Raw genomic sequence first — 20,163 nt, forward strand, 5'->3', positions numbered from 1 at the left:
TATCCTGTAAACCAGCCTTCCCCAATCTAGTGCCCTCCAGATGTTGTTGGACTACAACTTCCGTTCGTCTCAACCAGCACAGCCAATGGTCAGTTTGTCCTGGCTTTTAAATACACTCCATAAACTGGTTAAATGGAGCACACCCAGTTAATGGTAACTGGGTTATCATTATTCTATAATTTGGGAGACCTCTGAGTTAAGAAGAAAGTACCTATCTTGAGCTGTTTTGGCAACAGCCATCAATACTGCTATTGAAGTCAACTGTAACTCCGATATGGATATTTTCACTTACTAAGAACCCTAGTGCTTTGAGAGTTCCACCACATCCCTACACAGGGTTAAAAAATAAGAAGGCTTTTATGTGGACTATCTTTCAGAAGTAACAATGTGCTTCTTGTATAACATATAATATGTAAGGTTTATCGAGGAAGACACTGCCAAAATATAACACTGGTTCTTATTAGGGTTGTCAGCCGCTACTGATAAGCAATACACAAGTTAACAATCCACATATTTCATTTATATGTATTTATTTTTTAAAAAATGCTAAGCTGACATTAACAATCATTCAAGGTGCAACTGAATGTAACTGAAAAGAATCTAAAACTTGTGTTTGGCTTGTGTATATATATACAGGAGTAACAAACAGCCTATGCTTTCTAATAGGTTCCATTGTATTGCATCAAACTGCTGTAATTTTAAAATCAGGCATAACTATTTACAAAAAATTGAATGTTTTGTTTTCATTTTCCATGTAACAAAAATGTAGATCTGGCTTTACTGTATTAATACTGCAAATGTCTTCACTTTGCCACCTCGGCATTTTTACATCTACCCAAAACTTAAACTAATTTTACGTTTGCCAATTGGCCTATCATTTAGTTCATTAATAGCAGCTGCTGCCTCATTATAGTTTATCATGGCAAGAATAGCTTCACCAGAAGACTTTCCATATTCATTGCGCAGAATAGAAAGAGATTCTGGTATGATTTTATAACCATAGAAGAAATCCAGAATTTCATTAGGAGAAGCTTGATATGGTACGTTCTTTAATTTAATCAGTGTGACACGATCTGAGCCATCACTAAGATTATAGCCAGGCATAAAGTGTCCTTCTGGAAAACTACCAGGAATACCTTCATCACCAAACTCTCTAAATGGTGGAGGCCCTCTAAGATGATCAGGTGAGCAGGTAAAATCATCAGATGGGCGTCTATAATTAGATGGATTCTTTAAGTTCCCGTGCACAGAGGGTCCTTGTGAACCAACTGGGTAAAAATGGTCACCCTTTTCATATGTACGAAGGTGATCCTGTGTCTTTTCATTTGACATTGATGAAACATTAACACCAAACTCTTGCATTTGCTCCTCAGATATACATCTTAGGAGTACCTCTGTTCCCAAAAACCGACGGCGATTCAAGCTTTCAGCTTTCCGGGCTTGATCTTCAGTTCTGAATTTGACCAATGCTTCCCCCAATCCAATTCCTTTGTCATCATAAAGCAAATAAATGTCATGGTCATAAATATTAAATCCTGCAAAGAACTTCTGTACTTCAACATTTGTCACATCAAATGGAAAGTTTCTTACATATACACACGTCTTCGGGCCAGAATATCCATCTTGATTACTTCTTTCCTTTACATGATGATGTCTTTCAGGTGATCTTTTTGTTTCAGAAGATCCAACTAAGTGCAACACTGTTGTTTTGGAAATGGGGAAAGTAAAAACCTGTTGACCCAGTAGTTTTTTCTTGTGACAGCCCAGTGCCATCTGATATGCTTTCTCTGATTTGAACATCACTATTGCATCTTGCTTCCTTGTTTCGCTATCATGTGGCTTTAAAAATGAAATATGACTGGTAGCTACATCTTGCTCACCAAATACCGCCATCAAATCTCTCTTCTCAACACTAGCTGAAAGATTTTTTATGTGTACATAATATTCTTTGTCATGAGGAGAATGAGATGGGGATGAACCAGAGAAAGGAGAATGAGATTGTGCCATAACCCTCCATGGAGGTGATTTTGACTGGGTTCGTGCCGTAACCCTTCGTGGTGGCGACCCTGACCGAATCCGTGCCGTAACTCTCCACGGAGGAGAACCTGGACGGGTTTGTGCTGTAACCTTCTTTGGTGGAGACCTTGCATATGTCCGTGCCATACCCCTCCGTGGTGGAGACCTTGAACATGTCTGTGCCATCACCCTCCGAGGTGGTGACCTTGACCGTGTCCGTGCCATAATCCTTCGTGGTGATCTTGACTGTGTCTTTGCTGTAACCCTCTGTGGAGGAGACCTTGAATGGGTCTGTGCCATAACCCTCCGTGGAGGAGACCTTGAATGGATCCGTGCCATTACCCTCTGTGGAGGAGACCTTGAACAGGTCTGTGCTGTAACCCTCCGTGGAGGAGATCTTGAATGAGTGCGTTTTCTTGAGGACAAGTAACTTGGCTCTCTTCGTGAATGCTCTCTGCTTGAAGAAAAAGTTTTCTTACTCAAATGATGAGCAAAATGTTCAGAATTGAAAGGATGATCCATCTTTTCTTCTACCGTTCCACCATACTCAATCCATCTTCCTTCATTAGAGGGCCGTACTTCAATAAATCTTGCACCCATATACTCTCTATCACGTTGAAGCCCTTTTGTGGCATCACTGGATGTTGCAAATTTTACCAAAGCATCTCCATTATTTTTACCATTAACTTTTAACATTATCATCTCCTCCACTTGTAATCCAGAGAAGAAAGTGAGAATGTCATCTTCTGTTGCAGAATAAGGCATACCACGTATAAACAAGTAAGAACTGCCTGCCTGAAATTGCTCTTTCTTGGACTGATTATAATTTGATTTTGAAATAACTGTATCACTGTCTTGAGATCCATTTGAATGGAACTCATCTCCCAAGAGATCCACAGAATCATAGCTAGATTTATTCATTCCTTTTTTAATGACTGCAACTAAATTTGAAAGGTTGCCAACTCCAGATGCTCCTGAGTTACTGGCACCTGTGCGCCTAGACCCAGATAAGGTTTCTCTTCCTCCATGATCATATCTTTTCCTACTAACTTCTATTATATTCTGCATTTCTGTCTTACTGCTAAGAAAGAACTCTATACGTGAATCCTTAATAAATCCTCCTGAATAGCTCATCGCTTGTCGAGCATCTTCATCGGTTGCAAATATGACAAACGCTTCCCCCTTTTCTCCTCCAATGATATGTACGCCTCCATCAGGAATATTCAATCCTGAGAAGAAACGGCGAATATCTGCAGAACCCGCAACAACAGGAAGCCCCTGTAAACGGATGACTACAGCCATTCTGAGTTCAGCCCACAGCAATAATCACCTGTGGACAAAAAGGTACACATGATAGCAAGCCTTTAGTACACTGGAGAAGTTAAGTGCTACAAAATCAAAGAAACTCCATTTGGAATTACAAGCCTATTTTAATCTGGAAGTTTGCAACAAGTAACTATAGTCTGAAACTTTACACTGTTCCACCAATATTCCTTCTCATAAAAGCAATGCTATCAGCTGTCACTATTCTTACAATCTATGATAAGATATATCAAAAGGGTCACAGAACATAAATGACTTCAAAACTTCGATATGGAGATTTAAACAGAGGACAATTCTGGTCCAGTGTTCTTGCCATCTGTAAAAGCCAAGAAAAATGTGTGATCAAAGATGTCTCACCTCTTATTAGCATTTGACACTGAAGTCTTTTAGATTTTCAGACATTATAATCTATCAGTAGACTAGCCCACCTCACAATGAAGCAAAGTTCAGTCATCCTTTTCTCATGATTTATCCTTTCCCCATGAATAGAATATTCAACTGCACATCTTTTCCAGCCACAACTTTGGAAGAAAAAACCATCATCTCAGACAACAGAAGCATTAAGCCTTAGAGCTTACCTGGTTTTTTTTCTCAGAAGACCTGATAAAGTCTGTGAAATCAACTTAACTGTGGAAAGAAAATGAAATGTTATTAATTGCTAAGAAGCAGGTTTACATATTATGCCACATTACTGTGGTATATCCATAACCATGGCCAACATTAACCAATAAGAAATAACAAATGATGGCCTTCTCCTAAGTTTCTTCCCCATTCCAAAGATGTACAAAAAAATCAGACATTTCAACTGAATAGCATGTTGGCCTGAGTATTCATTGTAAAACCGATTTCAGCAAGTGATGAAAATTGTTTGAGCTTGGTCTTCAAAAGATCCACAAACAGCAGGGGGGGGAATATGAACACCTCACTGTCTGTAGTTGTAGAAAGATGAAATCTCACACAAAAATGGAGAAGTCTACCTTTGTTCTTAAATTCTTTTCCAAACAGAGTAACAAGGTGTTTACCAACAGTTCTGTAATGCTATATTGCAAAGATTATATTGGAAGAAAAATCCAAAAATGAAAAAAAATCCAGAAAATGTCAATGATGCTCATTCCAATTCCCCCACAAATGCTTGTCATCCCATCATGAATGCAGAAGAATCCAATACACTCTAAAATATCTCTGTAGTCTACTACACGAAAGCATTACAGAAGTTAAGGTGCACAATGTATTGACTACTAGAGATGTGAAAGCCCGGGGTGGGGGGGATCCATTCCCCCCCCCAAAGTCTTTTTTCCCACTGAAAAATTGGAAATTTTGGGGCTATGACATATAAAAGGGTATAGAAGGTTGTTTCAATCTGGACAAACCTTCAATATTTCCAAGTCCAGAGGAAATATGATGACAAATATAAAGAACAACCTGACAGTGATAGCTCAGAAAATCAAACTGGTTCAATTTCATGTAGTATTCATTGAGCCTTGGTTCTTCCCCCATTTTTTCCCAGCTCTTTCTATGGAAATGAGTACTTTATGTCTGCTTGACACTGAAGGATTGGAGGACATATTTTTCAGAATACATTATTTTAGTATAACAATGGTTTCTCATGTTTTATTGTTTTTGCCTGCCCCTCATAAACTGGCAAAACAAAAGAGATGCTAGGCTCCTTATAGTTCAGCAATTTGTTGCTCCATTTGTAACAAACAATTTAAAAAGTAAATTCAATTTGTAATTGTCTGAATAAACTGTAATTTTAATACACCAAACGTAATAATCTAATGGCAAATCAAGTTATATATAATACACTTTATGTTCCTAAAGCAATAAAGTGACTTTTAATTTGAAAAGGGCACTTAAAAAATAATCAGCATTGTATCTTTTTTCAATTTTCCCCAAAATTTCCATTTTTCCCAGGAAAAAAATTGCCAAATCAAAGATTGATTAACAAATCAATCTTTTCACAAGCTCCATACAATACATAGAGGAAGTAACAGAAAACAGTATAGTCCAATCCTATGCAAGCTTAACTGAGTTCAACAACGTAATCAAAAATAAAAATGGACACAACCGCAAAATAATTATTCTCTAACATACATAAGAACATGTTCAACATAAAATATTCTAACAGAACATTACAACAAAAAAGTCATCTGTGACTGGTGTGCAGGACGAAAAAAGAAATTACTTTACACAACTTCTGTAAAGTACCTAGAAAAACCTACTTTATTCACCCCACTCCCCAAAGAGAATATACCTCCAAGTTGGAAGTTTCCCAAAGGGGCATTCATGGTTTAAGAAGTCCAATGTGTTCTCTAAAAGCACTATCTGTAACACACTGAAAGCAATGGCAATATTCCCACTGATCTTAATGGAGATGAATATTTCTCAAAAGGCTCAATCCAGCAATCTTATCAGTTTTTATATAATGCTACTGTTGAGAAACACCAATGCTAGCAAACCAGCTACAATTGTTCTAAACCTTCATGGGAAACTCAAGATTTTCCACACACACCATAAATAATCCACCATGTCAAGCACAGAACTGAAGCCCAAAATAAATGAAACAAAAGATTAACAACATATTGTAGCAAATCACAGTTCTGAGGGATGGATGGACAAGGCATGTAATGGTTTAGATGAGTAACATGGCGATAAAGACAAGACACTGAATGAGTGGTTTCATCTTCAAAAGAACCCTCGAAAAGAAGTTGCAAAATATTCTGAAACCTAGATCATAACCCTGCATAAATAATAAATATCACTTGACTGCAGGAGATGGCATATCCACAGAATCCCTTAAGTGTTTTATTCCTGCATAGTCCTTGCTGAGAACAAAGTTAACAGAAAACAAGAATACAGTTTCCTATTAAAATAGGCACTTCTACTCCTGTCCGTAAACTGTATATGTTAACATTACTGGAGCAGTGTCTGGGCTACTCCTTCCCAAGGAGTGAAGCATGGTTGAACTCTGGGATATCCTGGCATGATTTTAGTAACCACAATCCTGGCAGGAAAGCAATAGGCTTTGGTACAGAGTATGCGAAGTGTAGAGAAAGCATGCCCTCATGAGCAACTAGCATTGTTCTTTTCTTTCCAAGTAACGGCTGGCTAGGAAGAAATCAGACCACCACAGTACAGTTGTAAGTCAGCCATCAAGAGACAAGACCATTTGGTAAAATAAGCTTAGTGAAGCCAGTGTTTCCTTAGGCCTGTGTAGTCTTCCCATGCAAATTCCTGTATACTCCTAGAGAAGACAGCTTCAGGGTGATCCGGTGGGTTCCAAGGGATTGTTATTAAGCAACCAACGGAGTACATGTAGGAGGACAAGAAATTTCGTGACTTGGAGAGCACAAGGGAAAACTACGTTCAAAGCCAAGATGATCATCTTGGGAGTTAACTAGAAGCACCAATCAGATCAGCCACTTCTAACAGGGAAATATTCTTCCTTCCTTCCTTTCACCCCATCCCGGAAATAATACCCTTCACACAAAGTACAACTTTTAAAACGCGGCAATATTTTGTCAGCACACCTTCTACGTCGGAGTGGGCAAGACACAGCCCGCGCGGCCTTTCCTATAAGCAGCCACTAGGCTCACCCTGATACCGACTGCCCGCTCACCCTCGAACACGCTCCAATTACCACCCGCCAGGATATAGCTCGACCCCAATGCCGCACGGGAGCTAAGCACAGTACGGGATGGAGGGCCTTCTGCAGCTTAGCGGCTCACTACCGAAGCCAGCCAGCCAGCCAGCCGCGCTCGCTCACTCACTCCCGGTCACGATTGAGTTTTACTAACCAGGCCCGTGTGGGGCGAACAGCCTCTCGAGAGCGCCAAGGCTCCGTGATCTCCCCTCAGATAAAAGGAGACGCTGCAACGTGTTTGCCTAAGTTAGTCAGGCCGAACAGCGCGGCCTCTTCCCTATGACCCCGCCACGTCCGCCAATCCGTCTCGTCGGCCCACGCCTCTACGAAGGCCAAAACCCAGGCGGGTCTTGGCCGCGTCAAACAACAGCGCTACTCTCTCTCGCTCGCTGTGTCTTACAGGTAGAGACACATCAGCAAGTGACAAAATGGCAACCGCACTCCTTTCTCCCCCAATGCTTCTCCAACGCAGAGAGCGCGCGGGTAGGGGGGAAGGGAAGAGTCTACCACGCACGCGCACAAAGCCTCCTACAGAACGGATCCTCAGGCAGAGGCGTGAATTAAGCATGCGTACACTGCACTAGAAACGCAAGACTTCATCCATCATTTCCGATAGCAGCTACGCATGTGCCGAAGAAGAAAAGTAAAGCTTTGCCTGCAATTGCGCTTCACTGGAAATCGTGGGAGTATTACTGTTGCCTTTGGGTGCAATCTAGTACACACTTACCTGGGAGTAAATCCCGTTGAACCGAATGGCGCTTACTTCTGAGTAGAAATGTATTGGATTACAGCTCTTAGACAGGGCAGGATTTGTACTTTCTGGTAGCAATGCGAGTGTGCAAAGTCAGCAGCAGATGTTCTGCATCTTTTTTTCTTTCTCCCTCTATTATTTCTAAAATGCGAAAATAAATCTGTGCCCATTAGGCTTCCTGCCAGTGTTTAACTACAGCTCAGACATAAACTTAACTTTGCGCACTTTCTTTCTGTCCGCAATAGGAGCTGGGGGTGTCCACTCTGGTTTCTTAGAGCTTGTTTAAATTCTTGATATCCTTACTTTAACATCATCATCACTGGAAGTATCTCATAACGGGAGTCATAAATAATCTGTGTCTGATATCACCACCTGCGCAATGATCTCAAACGAACTTTGCTTTCAAATAAATGCAGTTATGTTGTTATGTGCCTTCGACTATGACTTATGGCGACCCTATGAATCAGCGACCACCAAGAGCATCTGTCGTGAACCACCCTGTTCAGATCCTGTAAGTTCAGGTCTATGGCTTCCTTTATGAAATCAATCCATCTCTTGTTTGGCCTTCCCCTTTTTCTACTTCCTTCTGTTTTTCCCAGCATTACAGTATTGTCTTTTCTAGTGAATGATGTTTTCTCATGATGTGTCCAAAGTATGATAACCTCAGTTTCATCATTTTAGCTTCTAGTGATAGTTCTGGTTTAATTTGTTCTAACACCCATTTATTTGTCTTTTTCTCAGTCGATGGTATCTGCAAAGCTCTCCTCCAACACCATATTTCAAATGAGTTGATTTTTCTCTTATCCACTTTTTTCACTGTCCAACTTTCACATCCATGCAAAGAGATCGGGAATACCATGGTCTGAATGATCCTAACTTTAGTGTTCAGTGATACATCTTTGCATTTGAATTTTAATCCAATTCCATGATTTTGATTTCTGTCTTGATTTGGAATTTGCAACCATATGCACACTTACCTGAAAGTAAGCCCTATCGAATTCGGGGAGGAGGGCTTCCTTCAGAGTTGTCATGCCTAAAATCATTGACTTGAACCTATAGAGTGATCACAAAACAGAATATTTATACAGGCAAATAAATAAGCTCTTTTCTCAATTTCTCCCTTTATATTTGATGGAGAGAATCTACTTAGAACCAAGCATTCAGTCACTAAGGCTGCAATCAAGTACACCCTTATCTGGGAGTAAGTCCCATTGAACCCAATGGATCTTACTTCTGAGTAGACATGTATTGGACTGAAGCCTAAAGTTGCAATCCCAACCTCAACGTCCTTTGGGAAGCTGCTCCATTGAAATCAATAGGACCTACTGGTAGCAGACACAGCTAGGATTGCGCAGTCACTCACTCTGCTTTTTTATCCGCCTGGCTTCCCGTAGCCCTGAGCTTCAAGGCCCGCCCTTCTACCTCAGTGACCAGAAGCGCCGAGGCCTTAGTAGCCATGGCGACACTGAGGTGCCGGCTTTGCTTGGCGCTGCTTTTGCTGTCGTTTGGCGCGGGATTTTCGGACGGCCAAGGCTTCTTCCTCCCATTGCGTCGACCTCAAGGCTGCAGTGGGACCCAATACTTTGATATCTCCAGTTTGAGTTGCGGGCAATGTGGAGCCTCCCAGAGGAAAAGTACTCGGGGTGAGGCGAGCTAAGCAAACGCAGCGTAGGTTAAAATCTCCAGGCAACTGCCAACTGGCGAGGAGCCGGTGCTGAGTCCTCAACCAGCTGCTGTTGCCGCCGCTGCTGTCAACCCTTGGGAGGTTTAGATTCTTATATCCCCTCCCTTTTCTCTATATGGCAAATCCTCTTATATCTCCGGGTGATTATCCACCTAAGTCATACTTGGAGTAAACCCCTTGAAATCAACGGAGTTAAGATACTTTAAGCCCGTTGGTTTTATAATGGGCTCTGAGGTTGACTAACGTTGGTTATCGCCTGTTATTTCTCTTGCCCCGAGTCAGGAAAGCGGGTGGTAGACCTGACGTTCCCAAACTGTGGTCCGTGGCATGTCTGTAAATATATACTTAAAAATCACAGAGCATCTAGTGTAACTCATTACAATTGCTACAACAGGAGGGAAAAAATCATTAAGTGGTGCTCCAGCTCTCTCAGCAATTTTCACGTGGTCCATTAGGAAAAAAGTTTGGGAAGGTAGCAGGTGTGATAAGACCTCAGGCTTGCTGGGCTCTACATTGGTTTTTATTAGAACCCTGAGATTCACCAACCGGAGCCTGGGGCAAAAGGCACACACTTAGAATTTTATTTGTACTTTGCTTATTTAAAGCATTCTGTTGCTGCTTTAAGGGGGAAAATCCTTCCAAGGTAGGATACAATTATAACTACAACAATGAAATCTTTAAAAGGTAGTAAAAATAAACCACAAGTATTCAGTCCAGAATACTGTACAGTACATAATTATAACAAAAACCTCTGGCAAAAAAAAAAAAAAGTAACCAGAAACAAGTGGATCTTCAGGGCTTGCCATCAGGTGAAGTGATGGGATCTGTCTGAGTACAGCTGGTAAAGTATTTCAGAGAATTAGGACTGCTGCATGAGCCAGTGTGGTGTAGTGGTTAAGGTGCTGGACTACGACCTGGGAGACCAGGGTTCAAATCCCCACACAGCCATGAAGCGCACTGGGTGACCTTGGGCCAGTCACTGCCTCTCAGCCTCATGAAAACCCTATTCATAGGGTTGCCATAAGTCGGAATCGACTTGAAGGCAGTACATACATACATAGGGCTGCTGCATAAAGGCTTTTTCCCTTGTGGTTTCCAACCTAATTGCCCTTGGAGTTAGGCACATAAGAAGGACCTTTTTCCAAGTATTGAAAGAATTGAACTGATTCACCATCTTTTGACAGGAAAATCCACTCCTCATTTCCCCAAGCATTTCTCATTTCAGCAATGCAATGGGAGAAGGGAAATTATTTTGTTGTTGCCATTGTTAAACTATTGGGAGTCAAAAATCCTTGCTAATCTACTTCAAATCGCCAAGAAATCTACTAGTAGATCCTGATCGGTCTTTTCCCCACACTTGTAGTGGAGGTTTATGCTCCCACTGTATTCAGTGGTGCTTACTTCCAGGTAAGCATGTATAGATTGCAGGTAAGCATGTATAGATTGCAGCATGTATAGATTGTCCCAGTGAGCAAGCAAATGATAGCTGTAAGGAGCAGTCAACACTGCTCATTCCCTTGATCTAATCTGCACGGTGGAATAGAGATTGGCATTGCCACCTACATGGGCAGGTATACAGAGGTGGCAGATCCTTATTACTGTGTCACTTAGAATTGAATGAGCACAGGGAGAGGTCAAGGAGGGAGTGGTTGATGGAAGGAGAAGTTACTTCTCACTTCACCAGTATAGCAGGGCTGTGAAGTCGGTACACCAAACCTTCGACTCTGACTCCTCTGTTTTTCTACTGTCCGACTCCGACTCCACCCAAAATTGCTTCCGACTCCACAGCCCTGGAAAGCGCTGTAAATGTCTTTTTAAATTGGAAGCTCTCAGGAGCATTTTTATCGCTGCCTGAATATGCGCAGATCTTGGCATCACAGCATTTGTCTTCATCTGGGTCCTGTGTCATACACTGACACACAAAATGTTTTCCATCTTGAGTTATGGTGAAATGTTCAACTACAGCTGACTTCATGGGAAGCTTCTTTGACATTTTGAATTTATATTTTAAAGAATTTGTCAATCAAAATTTATTTTGAAGTCAGAGTCGGTACATTTCTACCGACTCCACCCAAAATTGCTTACTACTCCAACTCCACAGCCCTGCAGTATAGTACTATTTATACAGCATTATCAGTATGTAAGGTTCAGCTGAGAGAGTGACAGGTCCAGGTTGACTCAGTGAGCTTCATAGCTGAGGCTGGAATTTGAACCTAGGTTTCACCAATCAGAGGCCATCACTGACCACTAAGCCACACAGAATTGTAAGGATTTCTTGAAACCTCTAAGAGCCAATGAAGGTGGAGCTTTTTAGGATATATTTCAAGTAGGTAGCCTTGTTAGTGCAAATTTGGTTTCAGTTTGTAGCAGGTGAAATTACAAGTTATTGTGTATTTTTCAGGTACTTCATGCACTTGTCTTCCAGGATTCAAGTTCGTTTCTGATAGTGGTGGATCTTCTATTGCTTGTGAAAAATGTCCGGAAAACATGGTAATGTTATATGTACAGTAAGTCTGAAACATTTTCTGTTGTAAACAATGTATAGATGTATACTTCAGATATTGTATTGAGATTTAAAATATTTTAATCTGGTTTTTAGAGTGGAGTTACTCAAGATGGGTGGAACTGCATTGCTTGCCCTAAAGGCTTAACTACTGAAGGAAAATGTAAATGCTCTGTTAATGAAATCTTGGGTAAGAATTCTATGAAGTTATTCATTGCGTTAAAATACTTGATTTTTCTAACAGAGGAGCCTGTACTGAAATATTTTTATGGGTTGTATATGTCTTCTTCACTCAGTGAAAGGAAGGAACTTCAATTCTTGGGAAGGAGAATTGTGCACTTAGAAAGGGGCCTTCCACTCAAGAGATGAAAAAGTTGGATACAATAGTGTATGTTTGATTTTGTGTGTATAAGTAAGCAACAAAAAACATACTAATCTCACATTCTCCTGTGTCAAATAGTATGCTGCATTTGAGGGAAGTAGTGTCTGTAGCTATTCTATTATTGGCTTCTGAGCTAAGATGAAAAGTCTCAGTGGAGACATTAATAACAGAATAAGAAACAAAATTAAACATAGAAACTTGTTAAGCAGCTTTATGTTTTCAGATGATTAGTGTTATCTAGTTCAGCCTTGTCTATTCTGACTGGCTTTCCAAGATTTCAAGTTGATGTCTTTTCCTGCTACCTGAAATCCTTTAATTCAGGGGTGAAGAACAAGTTCCAGCTGGTAAGCCAGATCCTGACCTCCCTCACCCCAGGGCCATTTTGACAGGTGGGCAATGCTGTTTGATTTCTACAGCATAATTGCTAGGATTAAGAGATCCATCTATAAGTAGAAACACTTCCATGCCTGCACAGGAAAGTGGCTGATTTTCTAGCTGCAGCCCCTCATGCCAAATGGAATGGTGACAGATTTACTCTATTCAGGGTAAAAGTCTATGCGTGACCCTGGCAGTTAAGCTGCACCTTAGCTTTCCTTGAAACAGATGTCACATCAAAGGGCAAAGAGTTACCCCCCCTCCTTCTATTAGCACACAGGAAGTTTAGGATTCTGGAACAAGTGTTCAGACAGGTAAAATCAATTAAACAAGTTCCCTTTACTTATAAGAAAGAATAAAAGTTAGTCAACATTAAATCAAAATAAAAGCAGGTTAAGGTATTACATATCTTAAAGCATAACAGATCTAAAATCCTAATATATAGCATAGATAGAACACATTGATGCAACTCATTTGACACAGAGCTGAAGAATACTGCGGGCAGAGCAATCCAAATGCCGGGGAGCCGTCGGAAGAGGGGCTGGTGGAGGAGGAACCGTCTGAAAGCTCCGTGGGATCCTCCTCCTGCTTGGGAGCCGCTGCCCTGGCTGAACACTGGCTCCATTCAGAGCTGCATGCACGAGCTGGCTGGGAAATGGTGGCTCCCATGAATCGGCCTCCTGGGGAGTGAGCACTCCCCACAGAGGCCCATTACAATTTTTTACTCTGCCGGCCTTTTGGGCAACGGAGTTTCCTGGTGGAGCAGGGCCCAGGGGAGGGCTCTGAACACCAGCATGATCTTGCATAAGTGTGTCGTCTCCCCCGGCAGCTCCTCCCCCACCACGCTCCCTGAACGCCCCATTTTTGGGGCTTCCAACATTACACTGTCCGCCAGGCTACCCGTCCCCGGTGCAACAGCAGAGGCTGCTGCCTGTGGAGGCTGGTGCAGCCTAGCACAGCTGGTGATCTGCAGCATCCAACTCACCCCAGCCTGGGGGAAAGGTGAGTTGGATTTTGCCCTTAGTTACCAGGATCTTACAAGGCTATCTTAGTGAGCTTCTCCTAGGAGAAGGGTTCTTGGTACTGAAATGCAGGAATGTCTATACAACTTTTTCTTTGAAGATCACGTATTTATGAAACATTCCTAGCATAATTGCTGCTTACCACAATTGTCACAGAAAAATTAACTATTCTAAAATATAATAAGATATTATATTCTTCAATATATCTGAATACATGAGATACAATAAATTTCAGCTACAGAATAACATTAAATCTCTTAGACATGGGAAGATATATGTCCTTGAAGTTTATGGTTTTATGGCTAGAGATGTTTTAGTGTTACACCAAAAGGGATCTGGTTTCTACCAGATGTCATGACAGTGGGCCCATCATGAATAGACAAAGGAATATCTATTCCCTGTATATCAGATTTAATTGTGCCCCATTTGGTGGAGGGGAATTCTTAATATTAGCTCTGAATCCTCCATTGTCTCTGTGTACAGCTAGGTCAGAAGTGGGAATATTTGCCACAAAATACCACTCTGTAGAGTTCCCAAAACTTTGGAATGCCTTTTCAGTATCCGCCAGAACTATGAAAGGAAGAGCAGCCCTAGAAAGCTTCAGGATATGTGCAGAACAATGAACAGCCCTTTGAATTATAGTAAAGATTTCAACATGACCCACAAGCATCGGGCAACTGAATTTTCTAGGTTTGCTTTTCTAAAGCATATTTACACATGGCTGTTCATGTACAGATAATTTGTGATACTGTATATGTCATGATACTGTTTGTGTTCACATTCTCTGTTAACTTAGTGGAAAGAGGCACTAATGGTGCATTGTTGAGAGACGCATTATGTGTTCAGTGTGATGGAAGGGAGCAGTCTTTTGCTACTTCAAATGTGTTAAATAACATGTAAGTATTCTTTTTGTTCTATTTTTTTTTTTTTTCAATAATTTTTATTCAGATTTTCATAAAACATACAAAACAAAATCATAAAACATTCAAAGACAAAAAACAAAATCAAAAATAGTTAAACAAAAAGAAAAAAAAAAAAAAAAAACAAAAATAAAAAATAAAGAGTAAAATATTGACTTCCCATTTGTCAAAGATCAAATCAGTTATAAGTCTATAATATATAACAATCCTGTCTCTTAAGTCATACTATAAAATCACTTTCCTCCAATAGTTATCTTACTCAATCATCAAATCTCATAAACATTACTTTATTCTTTCCACAAAAAGTCAAAGAGAGGTTTCAATTCTTTAAGAAATATATCTATCAATTTTTTTTCCAGATAAGCATATCGATCAATCCATCTCATTACTAATTATGATAATCTTATTGTCATAACCATAGTCAAAATAAACATTTCAATTAATCCAACACATCAGAATCTGTTAAGTTCAGTAATTTCAATAGCCATTGTTCTATTATCTCTATTAGTTCCATTTTCCATCTTCCATCTTCAGTAATCTTGTTAAGTCCAGTAATTTCAATATCCAATCTTCCATTATCAGTATTCCATAATAATCTTGCTGTCAAAGCCATAGTCATATAGTAAGAGTCTGATGGGAATTACCTCTATCCCAAATATTTTCTTGCCATCCATTCTGAATAGGTTGCTGAAATACTGCTGTAAAATCATATCTCTGTTCTTTTTTTCAAAATACACTGGGTCATCTCTTAAAAGTTTTTCCATTGTCACATGGCTGCAGTTAATTCCATAGATTTTCTCTATATTGGGCTCCATCACATCATTCCAGTCCAGAAGATAATCCATGCCATTGATAACTTTATCTCTAGAATCTTCATTAATTTCTTCAGAGATAACATTGAGTTCCAAACAATAGATTTTATTTCTAAAGTCCATAGACTCCAAATCTTGTTCCTGTTCCACGTTTGTTCCAATCTCCGGGATCTCCTCTCTCACAGGGACCCCTATTCCAGTCTCCAGGGTCTCCTCTCTCACAGGGACCCCTGTTCCAATCTCCGGGGTCTCCTCTCTCACAGGGACCCCTTCCAGGGTCACCTCTCTCACAGGGACCCTTATATCTTTAATCTCCTGCTTCATTTTACTCAATTCAATTTTCATTATCTCAATCTCATCCATTATTTTCTGAAACATAGTTATTTCCAGATTCTCAGCCACTTTCTTAATTGCCATTTTAAAAGAAAAATATAGGAAAACCACTTCTTATTTCAGCAACAAATGGGTTAATACTCCAAACTTGGTGACATCACAGTATAAACAGAGCAGACAGCCTTATCTCTCCAATAGTTAAGTAAACAAAATGCAGTTCCCAGGATCGAAACAATTAATGGCAATCGTCAAGAAACAGATTCGTCAAAATAAAATAGACCAAAAAGAGAGTAGTCTCAAAACAGTATAATATTTTTCAAAATAAAAATCTGGAATAGAAATCCCTCTTCTGTGTATATCTTTAGAATGCAAATCCAGGACAGCTTTTTGCAACAAAAACAGAGATAAGCTATTAATTAGTGCGTAGCAGAGAGAAGTTACGGCTCCCCAGTGAGATGTCAAAAACTGATCAATCTGGCAAATCTCTTTTAAACAGCAACAATTTAAGTCAAGTAAAAGAAAAATATAGAAAGAAGGGTGCTTGCCTGTTAGTGCGTTCTCTCTTAGAAGATAAGATGAACGTTCGCTTTAACAGATAGAGCTTGCTGTTGAAAATCCGTCCCACCTTCGTCGGCTGGACCTCGTCCCATAAATTAATGAGATCTGGTCGTCCCAACAAAAATAGGCTTTGAGGTTAATCTCTTCGTTTCTCCCTACCCGGGAGAAGTTTAATCAGTCAAAAAAAAAAGAAAAAACTGACTGATATATCTGAATAAGCTTCTTTTGAGGCAGGAGCCCGTCTCAAAAGCAGGCACAGGCTAAGTCACCCTTCCCGGAAGTCAGTATTCTTTTTGTTCTAAGCTGAGGGCTTGCTTTCTGGGTGTTATTTGTTTGCTTTGCTTTTGTGTAACATTGGAAACATGATTAATAGTTTTTGTTGACTCCCACACAAATGTATGGAAGTAAGAGTAATTGACACATGTTTGCAAAAAGTTAGAAGAATGTGGTTGCTTGAGCAATGTTCCATTCAGGCAGTGGGACTTTCCCTTCTCCTCCTCTCCCCATGCACCCCCAAAATTTGCTCCAGTGGAACCTCCAACCCCCTGGAGCAGATTTTGAGGGTGCTCAGGGGGCTGCAGAAGAGAAGAGGGGTAAGTTCCACAGCACAAGCAGAAGTCTGGTGGGTGAGCAGATTCAAATTTTCTGAGGTGCTCCCATGTTTATAAAAAGATTGGGTCAGTTCAGATGTAACATTCCCACCTTCATAAGCCATAGTTTATTAAGCTGAATGTCGGTCTTTGTGCTTGCCCTTTTCTCACCTCCTTGCATCATTGGGTGTTTTTAGTGCTAATTGTAACTTTTTTTTCAGTTTAACAAATTTATTTCAAACTTGATAAAATTTCCTAGGGCAGAGGTAGACATTATAGAAAACACTAGGCTTCGGTCAAAAACAGCATTCCCACATCTACTGCTCCCCATTTCTTCTGTAACATCTGGTGAAAACTCACTGTGTGATATAATTCTGCAAGTTTCACCATTGGCAGCCATCAACGCTTATGAACGTAGAATAGGGAAATTTCTAATGTGATATTGCATCACATAGTGAGTTTCACAACATATGGGAAGAACGAGACCTAGGGCAATGTTCAAATAAATAATTGTGTTAGCGCAAGGATCAACACTATTACAACAGGACTTCCCCCCTTCTTCGCTTGCACATGTCCTGTGTCCTCCCCAAATATGCTCTGGAGGGTTGTGGGGGCCCAGAACAGATTTAGGGGAAATGTGTGGGGAGGAGAGGGAGAGGACGTTACATTGCACAAAGAGAAATCCTTCTGCTGATAGAATTGGCGACAACCCACAGGAATATCATTTCTGGCAGCAACACTGTATCTTTCTCTAACCCTACTCAGCACTCAAAAGTATATTTGGAATGGATATTCCCATCTATTGGATATCTACACCTGATTTTTCACAAATCTGTCTTTCACTGTTGCCTGTGTGATGTAATTTCATTATAAAAGATTACTAACCTATTAGGTGTGTGAGATTCCTTTGAGGAAGCCTGCTCCATAGTGGCTCAGATGTCTTTAAAAAGTCTCCTAGATGTTTCTTTTCCCACTCTGTTTGTTTTTCCCTTCACCAATTCTGTCTCATAAAATAACATTGCCTGGTGCAGCCATGTGTCTTCTGGATGTGGTGGCTATTGCTGACATTGCAGCACTGAATCACGCTAGTACAGTACACAAGTTAACACATGGTACTATTGCATCATGACCCATTCAGCTAGCATGTTGGCACAGCAGCCATTGCGTGCTGATGTGGAAGGTTATTTGACTAATAGAACCAAATATTCAACATCATTCTTCATATTATTTTTAAGTAATTTTTTGTACCAATCAGGTTACAAAATGTACAAAAAAGAAAAAAAGTGTATATTACATAAGTTAGGTGCAAATTAAGCATATGGTTGGAGACAGAACAAACTACAGCTGTAATAACAAGGATAGGAATTAAGTAAATATCTGAAGTTCTAAAAAGCTAGAGATACTGAAGCAATGAGACTATTAATTATGCTGAGAATACTAAGAAGGGCAGGATCTTAAATTGGTGGGGAAAAGGCATAAGGTTGTATCTTGGGTTTTTTGTTTCAATAATTTGTGAGCAGAACCCACGTTTAATACATTTATCATCCTGTGCATTTTGTTTGCTGTGATGCGTCCTTCCCTGGCTCTCCCTGTCAGGTTCCTACCTGCTCGTGGTTACTGCCTGTCACTAGGCACCACCAGGGACTCCACCAGTCCGGACCGCTCTCTCTTATGGTTTCTCTCCCCGCTCTAGCACAGATCTCAACAGATCCCCCTGCTAGGCAACCACCAGTAACGTCCCAATACTAGTATTCCCAGAGACTCTGAATACTGGTATTGTTATTCTCTTCACCGCTGCCACCATTTGTTACAGTTCCCCTTTAGCCTTGGTCATTACCTTACCCTCCCTTCTGGTCTGTGAAACCCCAGCCAAGGATCAGGCCTTTGGTAAACCAAATTAAGTATTTATTACAGATAACAAAGCTAACAAGATTAACAAGATTTCTTCTTAAGGCACATAAGCATATGGTTTTACTCAATACTAATCCGAACTCCACCTCCCTCCTGGCAAACAACTCTCTAAACCCCACCAAGCAACCCACTCAGTTCTCTTCTCCCCCCAGATTCCACTCTCACTCTTCCTTTTATACATTCAGCCAATCATCTCGCATTCTACTGCCCATTCACTCCCCCTCTTTCACTCCACTTATCATGTATCTTCTAAACAACCAACACTTACCATATATACATTAATATAGGAACATCACATTTGGCTCTAGAATAGAATGTTAATTTGACAAGGTGTGCAGTTTCCCATATTCTTTGCACCATTTTTCATAGAAGGAGGTGTTCATTCTTCATATTATAACAAAATCCTATAGTTAACTTTCTAAAGTATTTTCATTAGGTTTCACATTTTATTTTATCTTTTGTAGGTGTATAAGATGTGAACCAACATTCATCAGTGTAAACAAGTCATGTAGCTGTTCTGAGCCAAATATTTTAGTAAGTATAACAGAACAGCATGTAGGAGAAGTAAATAAGAGTTGTATCCCACACAGGGAGGTTTGCTTATATAAGCAAGAGTTCTACCAGTGCTCCTCTCCTACGGAAGCCCCTGGTGTTGCATCCCAAGTCCTCCATAAAGATCCCCTGAACTTTAGAGGGTTTTTCAATGGACTACAGTAGGGTGTTGTGAAATGTGCAGTTTGCATGTGAGAATTGCAGGCTTGTGTGCAATCTAACACACAATTCTAGGGATCTTTTGACATTGAGACCTGGACACATTCTAGAGTTTGGCACCTGAAGAATTAACACAGACACAAAGATAAAGCAAAGTAAATTTACTATATTGAGAAGGAATTAGCTTACTGTTTAAAAAGGAAGTTAGCACATTTAAACAAAATGAATAAACAGTACACTTATACTAGGGCAGGTTTAGAAGATCTTAGAACCAATACCTGAGATGTTATTAAAAAGCATTCCTCGATACACGTAGGAAAACTAAGATGTGGCCAGGGAATGAGGCAGGAAGGACATTGGCTGAAGGTGTGAAGGTAGTACCAGAAAGGAAGAGGAATAAATGAGATCTGGGTAGTGATTTTGTGGGGCTTTGGGAAAGGTTTTAAGACAAGAATTAAAAGAAAGACATTGGAAAAGTTTGGGGTATGGCAAGGGAAATCAAGAGAGCAGGTCTCCCCAGGAAACAGAGACCTGATGAGGCTTGAACACAGAAGATATGGGAAGGGGAAAGAGAGAATGAGTTTGGCCAGCTGATGAGCAAGAGAGAGAGAGAGAGTTTGATACATTTT

General features: G+C 40.4%; 2 protein-coding genes across 9 annotated transcripts in view; one reads left to right on the forward strand and one right to left on the reverse strand.

Annotated features, from left to right (window-relative positions):
• Positions 1-513: 513 nt before the first annotated feature.
• Positions 514-17,968, reverse strand: RBM12B (RNA binding motif protein 12B). 5 transcript variants are annotated; one of them, XM_061602991.1, is made up of 4 exons: positions 17,798-17,968; positions 8,711-8,786; positions 3,918-3,966; positions 514-3,346 (listed from the first exon to the last, which is right to left on the reverse strand). In XM_061602991.1, the coding sequence occupies exon 4, from the start codon at positions 3,316-3,318 to the stop codon at positions 832-834; it is 2,487 nt and encodes an 828-aa protein (XP_061458975.1). In that variant the 5' UTR covers positions 3,319-3,346; positions 3,918-3,966; positions 8,711-8,786; positions 17,798-17,968; the 3' UTR covers positions 514-831. The 5 variants fall into 5 exon arrangements, 4 of the variants coding, with proteins under 4 accessions (XP_061458975.1, XP_061458983.1, XP_061458967.1 ...); XM_061602999.1 differs by lacking the exon at positions 17,798-17,968 and adding an exon at positions 9,097-9,473; XM_061602983.1 differs by lacking the exons at positions 8,711-8,786; positions 17,798-17,968 and adding an exon at positions 7,137-7,532.
• The window catches only part of TMEM67 (transmembrane protein 67), a 66,125-nt gene continuing 55,084 nt past the window's right edge, over positions 9,123-20,163 (forward strand). The window contains exons 1-5 of one of the 4 annotated variants that reach the window (XM_061602971.1): positions 9,123-9,376; positions 11,819-11,907; positions 12,017-12,110; positions 14,496-14,595; positions 19,288-19,357. In XM_061602971.1, coding sequence (XP_061458955.1) covers positions 9,190-9,376; positions 11,819-11,907; positions 12,017-12,110; positions 14,496-14,595; positions 19,288-19,357 — 540 coding nt within the window. In that variant the 5' untranslated portion in view covers positions 9,123-9,189. Of the gene's footprint in view, positions 9,377-11,727; positions 11,744-11,818; positions 11,908-12,016; positions 12,111-14,495; positions 14,596-19,287; positions 19,358-20,163 lie in introns of those variants that run through there. The other 3 variants (XM_061602943.1, XM_061602952.1, XM_061602961.1) reach the window with 3 other exon arrangements.

The sequence above is a fragment of the Rhineura floridana genome, chromosome 1 (assembly GCF_030035675.1).
Source record: "Rhineura floridana isolate rRhiFlo1 chromosome 1, rRhiFlo1.hap2, whole genome shotgun sequence".
NCBI lineage: Eukaryota > Metazoa > Chordata > Lepidosauria > Squamata > Rhineuridae > Rhineura > Rhineura floridana.

Excerpts from the sequence above, each read along its gene's own strand:
- RBM12B (XM_061602991.1), bottom strand. The coding sequence starts at position 3,318 with ATGGCTGTAGTCATCCGTTTACAGGGGCTTCCTGTTGTTGCGGGTTCT.